At 37.6% G+C, this 17,780-nt stretch overlaps 1 protein-coding gene across 6 annotated transcripts in view; it reads right to left on the bottom strand.

The window, feature by feature from the left end:
* Positions 1-371: 371 nt before the first annotated feature.
* LOC110678958 (protein gooseberry-neuro) overlaps positions 372-17,780 on the bottom strand; it is a 163,078-nt gene continuing 145,669 nt past the window's right edge. For all 6 annotated transcript variants that reach the window (XM_021852684.1, XM_021852686.1, XM_021852687.1 and 3 more), the window contains 2 exons: positions 1,002-1,460; positions 372-937 (listed from right to left, as the gene is read on the bottom strand). In XM_021852684.1, coding sequence (XP_021708376.1) covers positions 600-937; positions 1,002-1,460 — 797 coding nt within the window. In that variant the 3' untranslated portion in view covers positions 372-599. The remainder of the gene's footprint in view (positions 938-1,001; positions 1,461-17,780) is intronic.

Here is a 17,780-nt window from a genome sequence, read left to right as displayed (position 1 = left end):
CATTTTTCTATTTTTTTGTACTAAACATTTTTAACTGTAATATTTACACAACCCTCAATTAGTACTCAATTTATACTTATCCTGCGTTAAACATCAAAAAATTGATTTGAACTACGTGAAATTTGAGGTGGCACTCTTGCCCCGGGTGTCCTTCTTGCCCCATGTCCCCCTATATAGAGCCTCACACTTAGGATGAGCGGTGAATGGCACCCTACACATGTATCATTGGCATAAATGTTATTCGGTACCTTTATACGTTGTTTAATGTGCTGAAATGCTGTTAAATGAGCGGTGAATGGCGTCCTTACGGTACATTGTCTTTGGGGCAGCTTTTAATCACCACCTAGAAAGCTGAAAATTTCACAGAACACTACTATTATCGTAAGGATGGTAAGGAACATATGGGAGATTGGATTCTCAAACATTTTTAAATTTTGAACCGCCCTATTCCGTCATTTACATTCTGCATAAGGCTCTAAATGCATCTTTGCCCGTATAGCTGCTTTTTGGACCATACTGAACTATTAAACTACTATAACTTCAAGAAAACCATTAAAAGATCTACTTTTGTAATATCAAATCATATCCCTCCAAACTCATCATGACCAATACTTGTTGCTGTACGCCTGCTGCATCTGGTGATATTCCATTGGACCGGAAGTAGCCGAACTGGGACAACTGGGTCCCAAATTGGCGCCGTAGCTCTGCCCAGGATGTGGCGGGTAGCTTTGACTCCACGACGATTCTTGTGGTGCAATACTGGATGCCGCTGCGGCCGCTACCGAGCTCAATTTGGTTGCATAGCTATCGCCAAGTGCTGCCGAAGAAACCCCATGGGATGCCGTTGGACTCAGCTTAACCGACGCAGACGAGTTTTCGTGGGCCGGTTTGATGTACTCTTCGTTCATCATCTTGGTGTACTCGGGTGGGATGAAATCTGAAACGGTCAAATGAGTTACCTACTTAGTATCGTATGCCACAGCTATCGAGTACAAACATACCTTGACTGTTCTGATGAAAACCCATTGCGTTCGGCCCGAAGTTTTGACCGCCGAAATGCCCATGCTGGAAGCCGGACGAAAAAGAAGCTGGATTTTGGCTGACAAAATCATAGTTAGCAGCGGCTGCCATCTGGTAGGATTCCTGCGACGCCACACCCGGATGATATTGCGTCATCGGAAGTGATCCAAGCGACCCCAGCGGAGTGGACATCTGTGAGCCGGCATGTTTCCTCAGTCGAGCACGCCGGTTGCTGAACCACACCTGAATGCGAGCTTCCGTTAGGTTGGTGGACGATGCCAGCTCCTCCCGCGTATACACATCTGGATACTGAGTTCGCTGAAATGCTTTTTCGAGCGCTTCCAGCTGTTCGCCGGTAAAGGTCGTTCGGGATCTGCGCTGTTTACGCTTCAGCAGGATGCCCGGTTCAGATTCGGTGTCACTCGTGTCCGATCCGCGACCTACAACGACGGAAAAGAACGGTAGAGATGTCATAAAATTGAAGTCGTCAGTATGTGGGAATGCCATGTGCAGCAATTGATTTTGATTTGGCATGAAATTGGTTTCGGGTTGCTGTAGCGGAGGCACCTAATAGATCAAAACCTAATTATACGCTTGATTTGAGTGAAACGGACCGGAAATGTTGATCGTGTGAATGATTCAGTTTATGAGGAGAAGATAGTGAAAGTGAGTATTTTTGAAGTTCATGCCATCGTAAGTGTACTAAGGTTGGTAAAAACGTGTTTGACAACATAGGTACCGAGATCCAAAGAGTAGGTACAACGTTTATGGAGAAACAAAATATTTGCTTAACCATTTATTATTATTGATTAAAAAGAATAAGTAATAACGCCGTTATAAGACTGGAAAACTTGGTTGGCGCCTTGCGATATGCAATCTACCCACACAAAACTTACATTCAACATGTAATGGTAACTTGATAGGGAACTTGCACGCCTTTTCAGATAAGATTTGATCGTGTTTTTTTCTGATCTTATTGGATTTTTTATCCGGGGTTTTCACGACCAAATTGTCTGAATATTTACAATAAGAAGTGCATCAATACAACGCATATTGTGGCCAAATATGAGCTCTGTAGCTTTTAAAAAACCCCATTGCCGAAGAGAATCTTTATTAGAATCCACTGATCAGAATCTTAGTGTCCTTTAACCACCACGTGGTATTCTTTTTCAAATTTTCAGTAGTCGCCCTCCCCAACTTAGACTAGTCCATTCCAGGGTTGTTAATCTATAAGTTAACGTTATCGCCGATAAAGTTAACGTCTATTTATCATGATAATAAATCATCGAGTTGTTTAGTGGAATTCCTATAAAAAACGAATTAGGTACCAGATTCTCGCTCCAGTCCACTTTTTGGATTTCATTTAGGTCCCATAACAACTATGAAAAATTTCAGCTCAATCGGTGAAACTATATTTACGCACCCGCCGTTCAAAGTTTGTATGGGATTTACCATGGGAAAACTTACTTTTGCAAAGAAAAATCGCCAGAGGTCGCTCATTGACCTCTTTAAAAATACTGAACATAGATCTCGATAGGTATTTCTACGATGAACAACATTGTCGAAGACCGCAAAGCAATCCGATGCTAAGTTATTAAACAAATACTATTCGGAAATTTTGCCCGATTTTGTTATTATTGTTATTCCATTACTTGTTAATCTACGTCGACTTGCATGGTTTTCATTAAATAACTTGTTTCACAAGTGTCGGATTGTTTCGCGGTCTTCGGCAATATTCTTCATCGTAGAAATACCTATCGTGGTCTGTAATTAGAATTTTTATAGAGCTCAAAGGGCGACCTCTGGCGATTTTTCTTTGCAAAAGTAAGTTTTCCCATAGTAAATCCCATACAAACTTTGATCGGCTGGCGCGTAAATATAGTTTCACCGATCGAGCTGGAATTTTGCACAGTTGTTATGGGACCTAAATGCAATCCTGACTGAAGCGAGAATCTAAATTTTGTCCCACACTAGTGAACACCCAATGCAATGCCAATTGAGTTTTCAATCGAATTGGTTTATTACTCATAATTCAGTCAATAATAATTAGATTTCTTAGAGTAGAGCAGCCTATTTCTGGTTATTGGCATGCTTTTATTGCAGAAAATTATTAAATGATCATAATAACACGATGTAGGTTAACCCGAACCCAAACCCGACCCGTAACCGACTTATTTTATGTCTGCAAACCCGGACCCGACCCGAACCCGAGATAATAATTGAAAAGCAAACCCGGACCCGACCCGAACCCGAAAAATTTTCGCTGTCCAAACCCGAACCCGACCCGAAACCCGAAAAAAATTGTAATAAAAACCCAAATAAAACCCGAGTTTAAAAAGATGATAAATTCATTGTTTCTGATACATAGTTGATCATGTTGTTACTCTGTTCACAATCCTCACCAAACCCGACACAAACCCGACTAAACCCGACTTTTTTCAAACCCGAACCCGACCCATACCCGATAATTGTATAGTCTCCAAACCCGACCCGAAACCGAAAAATTTAAAATTTTCGAACCCGTACCCGACCATCTCTAATACTTATCATAAATGGGTAACACGAGCACATAAAACCAATATTTTTCGAATTATGAATCTAGTGGCTTAAATGTCCGGTACTGAGGGATCTCCCCCTATATTTTTCGTGTCTCCTGATCCCAGAAAACCAAATTCTGATAAAATTTATACCGCGTGGTATTCTTTACGTGGCGATTAGAGTATCAGATGGTTTTTGTCTTATCTGAATCCTCGAACTTTTCATCCATATTGCTTTGAAGTTGCAAATTGTTGCAAGTTACCCCGTTTGACGGTATTAAATTCTGTTTTTAATTTACTCCTTTATCGTTTTCTTGAGCGGAAGAGCATACTTACCTTAAAGTTATGTATGCTGTTTCGCTCGAGGAAAGTAAGAAAAAATCTTGACTGAATGGGTCTAGAAATTTCCTACAGAGCGCCTTATTTGAAATGAAATTCCTTCTCAACTGTGTACTGCGATCAGAGAAATTTGATTTCTCGACACTTGTTGTAGTCGTTCCTGAAGATGATATATAATGCAATGCAATGAGCAATTCTCGCTGAAACCAGGCCGCCATCGGCACCCATCGTCATAACTCCAATTTTATGTCACTGATCGCTAGTTTTCGATAAAACTTAAGGGTGGTCCTTTCGGTTTTCTCAAATTGGTGGACCCCTCGTACGCCAGCTAGCTAAACAGTTTGCGAAAAAGCCCATTTTTTGATAAATCATAGTTAATTCTTCACGTGATATGTCTCATATTACCCTTGGAACACATAGCAAATTAAGTGACATTGTTAAGAGAAGGGATGTAGCTTTCATTTAAAATTAAAAAAAAAGTTGGCGGCCATTTTGATCCGTGATCCAAAGTATTTTTTCATATTCAAAATAATTACTAAATAGGCTAAAAATTAGGGCGATACGTAATTTTTTTTAAGATTTTCAAACTTTCGTACTTTTTTGAGAAGGAATGCATATTTCAAGGATGTGTTATTCTACGCAAACATTAGTCTCCATAATAGCTTCCTTTTCTACTAATACACCATCTTGATTGGACCATGATTTCTCAATGTTTCGACTTTGTCCGGTATTGGGTGCTGTCCGGTACTGGGGGATCTCCCCCTATGGCGAGTGCAATCAACGCAGACATCATTTTTTGTACTACAAAGATACAAGTTTTTTGAGTGATAAAATCTGGCGACCATCTTGGATTTTGACGCCATCTTGATTTTAAGTAGTAGAATGAATTTTTCACCTTGATAGCACTCAGCATGTCGAATTTAGAGGCTACCAATAAAACCAAGGTTACGTATACTCTTCTTATTATTATTCTTAATTTTCCTGACGTTACGTACCTACCGGTACTTAGCCTGATACTCAGCTTTATTAGTTATAATTACAGGTTAAATAAATAGGATTTATTTTTAATAATGCTATTTTTAAAAGTATATTTCTTCAACATATCTTTGAACTCAGTACTCATGAATAAATGAATTTAATGAATAAACCCGTCCAAAACACTGATTGAAATAAACAAAAATGTTTTACCATATGCATTTTTGTCATTGAATGAAGTTTATAAATTGCGCGTTGGGACATTAGTAAGTTATGTGGTAATATCTGTAGTTTTACCGTAAAACATTGCCAAAAAAGCATTAATTAAGAATGGAAACCTTATATTTTGAGGCGAAAAAAAATCTTTGATTTTCTAAACCATAAAGTATTGTTTTTACTACCGCTCAACATGAATGTGAAAAATAGCGAAATTGAAAGATGAGAAGCAAGTTATGTTCTTATCTGGACGTAATGCCGAAACGCAGGTATATCATTTTGAAGTTGGAAAATCTGGCGGCCATCTTGGATTTCGACGCCATCTAAGTTTTTAGCAGTTGAATATTTTTTTTACCATCTCAGCGCTCACCATTTTAAATTATAAGGCCTCCTTTAAAAAACAATCAGAATCTTTATTTCTTATCTTATCTCAGCTGTTTAACTGATTGTTCATTTCTATCAATTGTTTTAGACCAAATAAATGAAAGAATTAATGCTATTTTTCAACACTAAGATATCCAGAACAATAATTCAGGTAGCAAATAAGCGTTAAAAATCCTACTTGATAATTTGTTTTTTAAGCTAGTTACGCTGAGGGGTTGGCTTTGTTCCAGTAGGGACGTAACGTCAGAAAATAGAAGAACAAGAAGAGTAAGTGTAACTTAAGGTGATTATAGAACGAAGCCACACCTCAAATTTTCAAGAGCACAAGACTTGAGAACCAAACAGCGCACCGCGTTGAAAATTTATCCCATTGGTCACCACCAGCAAGCAAGTAATTTGATTGATTTTCAACGCGAACTGTTGTCAGATTCTCCAGTCTTGTGCACTTGAAAATTCAAAGTTTGGCTTTGTTTTATAATCACCTTAAAATCAAGATGGTGTCAAAATCCAAGATGGCCGCCAAATTTTTTCACTCAAAATAATACTCCTATTCTTCATCTGACTCGAATAATACACCAACGATTGAAAACTTGTATCTATGTAGTACAAAGAATGATGTTTGCATTGGTGAAAAAACGACTTTTCTAACAAAATCCAAGATGGCGGTCAAATTTTTTTCTAGCCGCCAATTTTTTTCTAGCTTCAAATGAACGCTATATCCTTTCTCTATACGATGCCACTAAGTCTGCTATGTGTTCTAAGGGAAATATGAGACATATCACGTGAAGAATCACCTATGATTTATCAAAAAATGGGCTTTTTCGCAAACTGGCTGGCGTGCGAGGGGTCCACCAATTTGAGAAAACCGAAAGGACCACCCTTAAGTTTTATCGAAAACTAGCAATCAGTGACATAAAATTGGAGTTATGATGATGGGTGCTAAGGATATGCGATATGGATTTTTTCCATGTCGATACGAAACGAAACGATACGCGGAATATCTTGCGCTGATAATGACGAAACGAAACGAAATTTAAAAATGTTTCGTGTAACTCGATACGAAATCAAATATCTCACGGAATTTTTCGAAACGAAACGAAATTTTTGAGTTTGTTTCGCGGAATACACTTTTAAGTTTTTTTTCTTGTCAAAAGCTGGAAATTTGACAAAATGCTTAAAAAACGTATTTTTAAATCCTCTACCATATGGAAACCTTAGTGTTGCTCAGCGGAATCCTTAGATGTTTTGGTAAGACTCTTGTTTGTTTGAAATCTTCTTAATAACATTATAAGGTTTCATTTCAACATATCTGACATTCACACAAGGGAATGAGTGGGTTAAATGTTACAACTAAGAAGTGGATCGAAAAGCAGTTACAAACATTTAAAACAATCTCAAAAATATTGAGTTAAGCCCAAAATTAATTTAATTTTTAGAAATGCCTTACCATTTTTTTAATCATGTGGATGTGATGTTATGCCAATATATACCATAAAACATGGAATAATGATTTTCATTTTTTTTTTCTTGCTGTACTGTATGCTATGTGGCTTGAATGAATATGATTGGGGACATAAGTCGATAAGTGATCATGAAAACACTAAACTGAGAAGTAGACTCTGTTCCAGTTGGAACATAACGCCAGAAAGAAGAAGAAAAATAAGTAGAACAAATAAATCACTGGTATATTTGCTTTAGTCTTTACTGGAGTATTGAATTAAATTACATTTTAAAGAATCCATCAACACATACCTAAGAAATCAATCAAGATGAATTTAAAAGAACTGCAACGATTTTTCGTCGTCGTCGCGGAAAAAATCGCGTTGATTTGGGAGAGCCTTAAAGGCGTCGCGATTTCGTTGTTGTGTCGCTGCAAGCACTCTTCTATGGAACTATCTTGACTGACACGACGTGAATCGCTGCGAAATCGCGTCGCTGTGGCTTAGACGTGCTCATCAAACAGTGCATGCAGCGAAATATCAGCGATATCGCGGTGATTGTTTGTCGCTGTCGCCGTAAAAAGTCGCTTAGATCTGGGGGAGCCTTTACTCATGTGGCGCGAATAATTGATGCGTGCTATTAGTTTTCTCTTCTATTCTCCCGCTGTTCTTATGCAGAGTTAAAAGTCACGTCACTGCGGGAAAGCAAGAGAGAACTAAACTAATAACTCAATAATCTGCACCACCTGAGCAAATCCAGAACATCAGGGACTCACGCTCCGCAGCTTTTTTTTTACATTTGTTTATAAACAATTTTTGAGATATATTAACGGATTTGCTCAAAAGGACACGCGATGTTCCCCGGAGGAAACGAACAACCGTGGTTTTGCTTTCTTCATTCTTATGGAAGATAACATTGCGGTAGTTCATCAAACGCAGTTGTTCCTTTCCTGGGCTATTCGCCTGCAAGCAGTGCAGTTTATCATATCCTGCGGACCAGTCAATACTACAGTCACCCCACAGTTATGAATAGCACACAGATATGGATCAAAGTTGGATTAAACGGAGAATATCTCATCAAATAGAGTTGCAATTACGCAGAACCCATTTTACCTACGCGAACCATAAATCTATACAGCATCTTAATCAACAAAAACATGCTTAAACACATTTGTTCCGTTCGTAGGAAATAAAATGTCATACATATGCCTAGAAGCGTTGATTCATATCTGTGGGGCATTGAAACCCATACCACAGTTATGCATCTAAGATAAGGGCTTATTCACAAATTTCATAACACTGAAGGGGGTGGGTGGGTGTTTTCACGATGTTACGGCTCATACAAAATTTGTAGAATATTCATACAAAAAGCTTTACGAAGGGGTGGGTGGGTGTCAAAAATGGTCATTTTCAGCGTTATGAAATAAATGAGCCCTAAGACGATTCCTAAAGAAACGCCAAAACGTATGCTTTCACTAGCACACCATTCGTTTGCCTCGCAGATAAATTGCTGTTATAGTGTTCTGATCCATGATATGAGTCGATTTGATCCATAATACGGACCCATTTTTGACTGTAGCTAAAACTAGAAACGAGCGCTTTGCCTTTTTTTGTTCGAAATTAAACTCGAATTTCGCGAAATTCCGTTTTATTCCGTTTGTTTTCAATTTTCCGTGGAAATATTTTAACAATTTGGCGAAACGAAACGAAATAGCAAAATAAAAATTTCGCCTGTATGAGTTCCGTGGAATTCCGCGGAATTTCGTTTCGAAGCGTGTTTGACGGAATCATTCGGTATTTCGCATACCCTTAATGGGTGCCGATGGCGGCCTGGTTTCAGCGAGAATTGCTCAATGTTCATGAGGAATATATCTTATGACTTTGATAACAATAACGACTTAAGTAGATGGAAAAACCGAATTTAGTACTAGGGAAAGTGTACCAGTTATGGCCATAGTGGTTCCCTATTTCACCATATATGAAATTTCGATGACTTTCACATTTTTAATCGTTTTGAATGTTTTAACATCAAGATATATCCTATATCTTACTGCTAAAACACACAAAAAACTTTTCAACATGTGGAGACATTCAAGTTATCACGTATGGTGAAATAGGGAACCACTATGGCCATAACTGGTACACCTACCCTGTACCATTTAATTCCACTAACGTTTGTATCCTTTGTCAGATACGCGTATTCCAACCTCAACTGTAAGGCCGTCTTCAGTATCGTGTACTAGACTCGACTCGTCTTACAGTTGAGGTCAAAATACGCGTATCTGTCAAAGGATACAAACTCTAGTGGAATTAAATGGTGTAGTACTAAATTCGTTTTTTCATCTTCTTATAGGTATTCCACTGAAGCTGAAGCTCTAAGATTTATTATCAACTAGTGGTCCCGGCAAACTTCGTTTTGCCATGAAGTAGGCTGTTGGAAAACGTCAAGAAATCGCCCATACAAGTTAAACCTTAGTCTTCTCCCGTTTTCCGATAAATCCGGCGACTTTCCTGAACATTTTCTTCGCACGAACACGTCGCATCCCTTGAGGAGTGCAACAGTGAAAATCTTGCGGCAATCCGTTGGACCGTTCTCAAGCCATTTCGTGACATACAAACACCACTCCATTTTTATTTATATAGATAGATAGATAGATAGATAATGATTTATCCACCGTTGAACTAAATTCACTTGGTCCAAGAGTTTTGACCTGAACAATGCTCCCACATTTAAAAACTTTCTCAATGGTCGAAATTTTTGGACGCAGTAAATTCATTTTAAAATATTTTCCTTGTGCTAGAATATTGTCGTAAGTGACTTAACCGATTTCTTTCCATTGATCTTCTCTGCAGTGAAAAAGTTGACAAGATGTAAGCTCGATGACATTTTTCTAGAGCAAAACGCCAGATGAATTTTAGAGGCTAACTTGTTCTGAACATTCTAGTTGTTGATATATTCTCTTGGTAGTTGGAATATGCTCTAATTCAACGATTTAGTTCAATTGGAACTCAATATCTTCTAGAAATGAACTTTTGTGTTCAGTAAGAAGCAGCAAGAAGAAAGTGTGGTAGCTGAAGCTCAAGGTAGCATGAAGCGGAACGATATGCGGAGATTTTATACAACGGTCAGTGACAAGCGGCACACCCTCCTCTCCCCATGGTAAGATTTTTGTATGAAAATTAGAATTAATTTGCATGACTCGTACGAAATCCCAAACCTCACCTCCCCCCATAACCCCTTATGTAATTAATGGACGGTCCCTAGCGCGAAACAGGATGAACATTTATGATGGCGATCAAGTTGTTGACCTACCGACCATAAGCGATATTTAAAAGGCTATCAGCGAGCTGAAGAATTGCATGGTTGCTTTACCGAGTACTTCTGAAGGTATGGGAGGGCGAAGAAATGCCCATCGACTAGTTGGAAGGTCTCATACACCCAATCTTCAAGAAAGGGCGCAAAAGGTACGTATGGATACATATATTTTTATGTTCGATAATCCAATCCGCATGGTATTAATTGATGGATGGATAAATTATGGGTGAAATTATGGAAAAAATCCACGTGTTTGGCTGGAATTCGAACCCAGGACTCTTGTATGCTAGACGAGCGCTTTACCAACTATGCTACCGAGCCATTTGATGATCCAATAATTTAGAAGGTTGGAAGTTTCAAATTCAAATCCCCACATAGAACAATCCAAAGTTTTCTAATACATTCATTACCGTACAATTCAATCCGAATGATTTTTAATTTAATTAACTCTCAACATGTTGGAAAGATGCATAAATTATGGATGAAATTATGAAAAGAATTCATTACGCGTAGTAAAGATGCATAAATTATAGGTAGTTTAGTTGGTAAAGCGCTCGTTTAGCATAAAAGATTTCTGGGTTCAAATCCCAGCCGAACACGTAGATATTTTTCATAATTTAACCCATAATTTATCCATCTTTACCACGCGTAATGAATGAAATAATTTAAAAGGTGCGTTTTTCTTCCAATCTTATAGTATCGTTTGACATATGGACGATTGGTATACGGCCATCCGGTATATGTACGTTTGACCAAATGAACGTTTTGCACAAATAACTTTTTTTATGAACAATTCGAAAAATACACCTGTTATTTTTTTTAATGGAAAATTCTGATTGAAAAACTTGCAATGCATAATTCGTTAGTGTAACTCAAAAGAACAGCCTTTTTTATCCGTGGGCAGTCTGTGGAATATTGGAAAGGTCATGCTAAATATTACTCTATTTCTGTTTATTCCGAAGGGTAAGCACAAACATAAACAGACTGACTGGCTAGGGGTCACCGAAAGGGTGGAAATTGCGCCAAAGGGCCACACCGAATGGGTGCGGGTGCTGTTTTACTCTGGGTTGGATCAAGTACTTTCGAATTGCACTCCGTGGTCTCTTGTCGTTGTCGTCAGTAGAGCCAGACGTCAGACGAAAACTACAACAAGAACAACAACGACAACGATGATGACGCGAATAAGTTGCAAGCGTGTCATATTTGAGTGCTGATCTTTGCGGTTCGAAAATGACTTAATTTAGTCCGGTTGCTTGACACTTGTGTGCAACCACCACCGGCCTTGGGGGCTGTCCATAAACCATGTGGTCATTTTTATGGATTTCCGGGGATCTGGTTCCCCCTCGTGGTCTTTTGACCACACCAAATTTTTGAAATTTGCGTGAACCATGATCTTTAAGCCACACCCCTTCTACTCCCATTATATGGTGACCACGTGGTTTATGGACGACCCATTACAGCCGATGTAGGGGGATATGTGCTGCTTGGAGGGATCAATGTGGTTTCTGCACTATAGGCGAATAATTTATGGTGATGATGGGAGGCAGGAGAATGTAGGTACCTACAGTGTGCAGATGATCTCATGATGGATTTAGTGGCGACAGTCAGTGGGATATGAAGGCTTTATACACGTATGGTGGCAGCCTGTTGTGGATGCATACATGAGCAAGTAAAGGGTAAATCTCGTGCGACGTCAATCATCGTTGCTGTCAGCGAGTGGTTGGTTAGTTAGTTGGGTGACTGAGGTTGAGGTTTTTTTTTTGCTGGATTGATGGCGCTAACTCACTGGACGTCATTTTGCCGATTATCTGATTGAGTTGTGGGTGGACTTGTTGGTGGAAGTTTTTATTTTTTGCATTTATGTTCTACGAGCTTCCAGTTGGTTATGTTCAGTAATTAGGTAGCCAAAAATAGACAAAAAATCATGGTGTTTGAATCGGCTATAACTATTTTCCAGCTGTCGTTAGATATCCTTGAAAGTTTGTTTCAACGTTCCGCACAGGAAGCATATATTTTCATGCGTAATAAAATTCTTTAAATGTACAAGGATACAATGTCCAAACATGCGCTTCTACTATGAAATAACAAAACAGACAACGTGCAAGCCAAACAAACAACCTCCCAACTTCCGGACTCCCTGAGGGGCGCCTAGACCATTATTGCTCACCCTTGGCCCAGGTGAATCCAGTAGGTAAGTGTGAAGTTAATGTTTTCTCCAGAAACAAGAATGCTGTATGTTGCTTTCAGTTCAGTGACCGCATTTTTTGTTTGTCTCGAATACCGCCAAAGCTTGATTAGGCATACATATGTAGGCACAAGTGAGGAACAATTGACCGGAACAAGACCATTCGTTACAATAAGCTCTCTATGCCTCTATGCGGCTCATATATGAAGAGCACTTGTAGGATCCTACCAGAGTCAGATTCTAGCATCAGAATCACCCTGGCCGGCACATGCTGCATAAATTTCACCCGCTGGGCTGCACAGACAGACTATGGGGTGGACCTCGACGTTTGGTTGCTCCGGAGTTGTTCACCTTTGTGTGGAATACAGAGCCTTCCCCTGAATGTAAGGGTAAGTGTTATTACGAATGATTTCGTAAAATACTGCCGAATTCGATGCAAAACAAATTGGCGGATTTTTTTTGTTAGATTTTTTTTCTTCAAATTACAATAGCGATATTTCTTAAATCAAATGAGGGTAAAACTAAAACAAAATTATTTCTTTGGATTATCAAGCATCATGGAAATTGGAAAATGAGTTGGATCTAAATTTAGTGTTTTTAAATTACAATAGTAGAAAGGCGCTGTCCACAAATTACGTAATGCTTATGTGACGCTTGAAGGAGATGAGGAGTCTTAAGCTTTTTGACTCATACAAAATTTTTAAAAATTTCAGACGAAAAGTTTTGCGAGGAAGAGGGAAAAGGTTTCCGTGAGAAAAATGACTATTAGTTGACTCTATATTTCTTTCCGCGAAAAGAAGCACAATGCAAGCATAATTTTTCAATCTATGTTAGGCTGACCATAAGCCAACCAGATAAATACGGGACAAACGAAAAACAAAAACGGTGAAATTTTAAGGTGACACATTTCGGAACATGTCTGGCACAATGACCGATTTGTGCCCCTACTCGCGATTTCAAAGGCATTAATCTGCTGAAATAATTAATGTACAATGTCGATCTTCTTATTTTAAACTTTCTGTTAGTGCACAAAGCTAAAGTAGGGATTTGCGCTGTAGTTTTATGCTCATTTCGAGAGATTTGTACTGTCAATGTTTTGGTACTTAATATTTTAATTCCAACCTGTTTCACCTTAAAAGATGTAGATTATGCGAGTGTGCTACTTTTCCCTGAATGCCAGTTCCCCAAATGGCCCGTATCTCCGAAGCCATTTCCCCGAATGACAAGAATAGTCTTTAGTGAGAGAGTGCTGAACTAGAAAGAACGATGAGCAATAAAAAGAAGATGTTTGACAATTCTCGACTACAAACACAAAAGGTTATGACTATTATAAGTGCTAATAATTTTCGAGGAATTGACCAATTCGGGGAAACGGGGTATTTGTGGAACTGTCGTTCTAGGAACTGGCGTTGGGAGAACAACATGCTGGGAAAAGTAGCAGAACCAGATTATGGAATCCTTAGCTACATGTCTGTACGATTAAATAAAATTCACCTAAGAAGCACATTTGGTGATTTTTGAGAAGTAGCGTGTATTAGGAATTTACATCTGAAGAAAACTCGTTACACTTTTCAATTTAAGAAGCTGGGTTAGCCTGATTTACTTTTAGGAAAATGAAGACGTATTTTTTTCTAAATTCTCATTACTTCATTGAAAAACACAAGTTTTGAACAGTTAATCCGATTAATTGCGTATCAGAAGTAAACACATAGGGCAAATCGCCTAATGTTGAACGGCTTAAGACGTCGCCTATAGTTGAACAGTGTGTGTATTCCTTATGGCATGTGCAACAATTTGCGAGCCTTTTGACCATTCAGCAATTGAAGAATTACCCAAGTTGTTCTTCAATATAACTTATGATGTGTGTTAGATTGATTGATTAGAAGATATATTTGATATGTGTATTTAATCGAATTGTTTATTTAAAAGTTTAAGTTAAACGTCAAATCGATGAATGGTCATCATTGATCAAATTTTGATCAATAATACCATTAAGCGTTCTTAGAAGTATCTATTTAGATTAATTTTATATTTAAAAAAATAAAATAATAGAAATGATAGAGTCTATATACACAGAGCAGCGCGAAGAGGCTTTTTTGAATGATTGTTCTCCTTGGTCTTCGAAATTAGCCGCTATTTGTTTTGTTTGTCTTCTCGATTGGTAGACGATTTGACAGTTCGATATGTAGATTTTATTTCACTTTTCGCACAACTCTTCATTTATAGACTCTGAGAAATGACAAAATATAATTATTGTATACCACTTAATAGGATTACCACTAAGCGGATCAATGGCTTAGAAACCATTTCCAAATGAAAGAATCATTCAAACTTTCCAAACATTTTACCGGTATGATTGAACAAAATTAATTAACTCATTACGCGTGGTAAAGATGGACAAATTATGGGTAAAATTATGAAAAAAATCGGCCCACCCGAGCACGTGGATTTTTTTTTCATAATTTCACCCATAATTCATCCATTTTTACCACGCGTAATGAGTTAATTAATTTAATAACCATGCGGATTGGATTACCGAACAGCTCAATATAAGCGTGAATTTATTATTTCACAAGTTTGGGAAATAGTATCAAGAAAAATCCCATATATACTTTAATACGTTGTTATCAAGATTTTCCTACCAGTTTTATCGATTTTCGAGATTAGACATTTTGGTGATATTTAGTAACAAACAAAATAGACCCCTTTACTTTTACGATGCAGTTTTTCTTCACGAAACAAGCCAAAAGTATATTGGAATATATTACGTAACTTGGAAAAAGTATAAAAGCTAATCTCCTTACACCCCACTCATTTTCAAAAGGAGACTTTTTCCATAAAAAAAAAATAAAAATCGAAATATTGATAAAATGTTCAAAACTTTTTGTCTGCGTTGTGATATCAATTAAATAAACTTGTCTTCTTAGTGACTCACATATTTTTCTCAATATTGTTTCACAGTTTTGTATTCAAATGTGTTTAGCCTATAAAATTCGAACAAAAATATTTTGAATCGATTTCAATATCTAGACTCCACAATTACTTATTTTAACCCCTCTACCGGCAGCTTCATTTTTTACCTCAATAAAAATATTCAAATCTTGATAACTTTTTGTTTCTGGATATTTGTGCAATTTTTTCACAAGTTCTCAAAAAACTCTTCTAGTTTAAGAATCTATGTCGATATGTGTCATTGGTGATCTGGTTTTGAAGATATTCCGATATTCCTTGGGGGACCGACATTCTTCATAAAAAATGTCTTTTACGACCATTTTGTTTTACATCAATTTATCGAAAAAACAAAATGTAGACTATATACTGATAGGTAATAAGGAGCTACTCTGAAAAAATATAAATATCTGAAAATCATATAAATCGGTTAAGTATTCTAGAAAATATATTCCATCGCATTTTTCTCGAATCCTTCCGAGTGTTAGATACGTCGCACAGTGGCGCATGGCCAGACATAATCTCAAAAATGCATGTTCTCAACATGACTTGTTGATATTTTCTATATACTTATAAACTATTAATCTGCTTTGCTTTCATTTTTTGGCAACATCGTAAGTGCGGGAAAGTCAGCAAAATTGGACTGCTTAAAATTCATGGTTCACCTAGCAAACTTCAAACAGTTGTGTCACAACGAAATCATAAACGATTTTTAGCTCAATAGGCTTTATTTGAAAGCGTAGTCTAAACTCTTTGATTAGGCTGTAATGACATAGTTGTTAACACATTAAGTTGTTGTTTGTAGCAAAAAAATGTTTTTTGCAAACTTTCTCCAAACTGTTAACATATTTTCAAAACTTTGTCCGTTTTATGTGAAGTGTTTCGAGAAAATTCACTCACAATGAAGCAGTAGATCATCCATACTTTCTGCAGTGGAATAGTTTTTCTGGTCACTCTTTGCCCCTAGGGGTGAAAATTCCCTTTTCATTTTTCATTATAATATATCTATTTCATTATTGAAATCTGTATGATGTGTCTAACCAGGAATGGGAAAAGTACTTAGGCAAACATTTACCACTTCTACATTTACATGTTTCTACACGACCATCAAAATCCAAAGCAAACCATGACTGTTCAAAATAAAAAAAAATGTCACTGTAATATTCTTCTTCCCAACGTTTTTTCAAACCTGAATACGAAATGACTCGAGCACAGTGGTGATACGATTTTTCGGGGTTTTCCATTTTTGCTCGATAAAGGCAGCATGAAATTGAACTTGGTTATATGTATCGCAACGCTGCTTTTTGTTTTGGTTGACTGGCAGAATCGATGAACTGTGGTAAATTGTGGTCACAGTTCCCAAGCCTGGTTTGAAACTTTACTACACATTCACAAATTCACAAATTTTGACATGCTCATAATGGATGAAAAACTGAATTTGGACAAATTTCACTAGAAAATTGAATTTTCAATTTGACAGTTATTTCTAACGAAGTGATATCAGATATTCAATATAGGTAATAGACTACCATTATCAAGCGATTTGGGACGTATTTGAGGTTTTGTCCGACCTTTGTATGAAGGCCCACCACTGTGCGTTGTTTTGAAAAAATATTAAATGGTGACTCATAACTTCTGATAAAGAGTACAAGTCATTCTAGAGAATATTACTTAGCAAGAGATATATGAAAATAAAAATTAAAATCATCCGTCCCAAACATGATATTATCAAAAAGCTGCCGAATGTGTGAGATGAGTTATTACTAAGTTAAAATGGAGGAAACCATTGTCACACATGTCACAGAATTTTAAATACACATTTTCAAAAATATTGGCACCCAAGGAGACTTCATTTTCGACAAATATATGATGGTTATCACGCTCAACGGTTAGGAGGAAAACAAAAACAAACTGAGTATGACGAGCGTATGTATGGGTGTTCATGAGTTCGAGTGTCACCAAGATCCATTCAGCATTTGAAGTGATCAAATTTGTGATGAACTTTTCAACTCATCTTCAGTTTTGTTTTGCGAAAAATACTCCTTAATTTCTTAATATTTGAAACGTTCTCTGTGAGTTTCTTTGTGAACCTAATCTTTAACATTGGAATGCTCGTTCTTTTAACGGTTAAGAGGACGAGCCTTCCTTAGCCGAGTGGTTAGAGTCCACGCCATGATGAAGGTGCCAAAGCCATGATGAAGGTGTCTGGGTTCGATTCCCGGTCGGTCCTGGATCTTTTCGTAATGGAAATTGACTACCCTGGGCATAAAGTATCATCGTACCTGCCACACGATATACGAATGCAAAAATGGCAACTTTGGCAAAGAAAGCTCTCAGTTAATAAGCTGAGAAGTAAGCAGGCTCTGTCCCAGTGAGGACGTTAATGCCAAGAAGAAGAAGGACGAGCTGTATGAGGACGA

This window comes from Aedes aegypti, chromosome 3 (assembly GCF_002204515.2).
Source record: "Aedes aegypti strain LVP_AGWG chromosome 3, AaegL5.0 Primary Assembly, whole genome shotgun sequence".
NCBI lineage: Eukaryota > Metazoa > Arthropoda > Insecta > Diptera > Culicidae > Aedes > Aedes aegypti.
The sequence above is the reverse complement of the archived record's forward strand: the minus strand, read 5'-3'. Positions and strand labels throughout refer to the sequence as shown.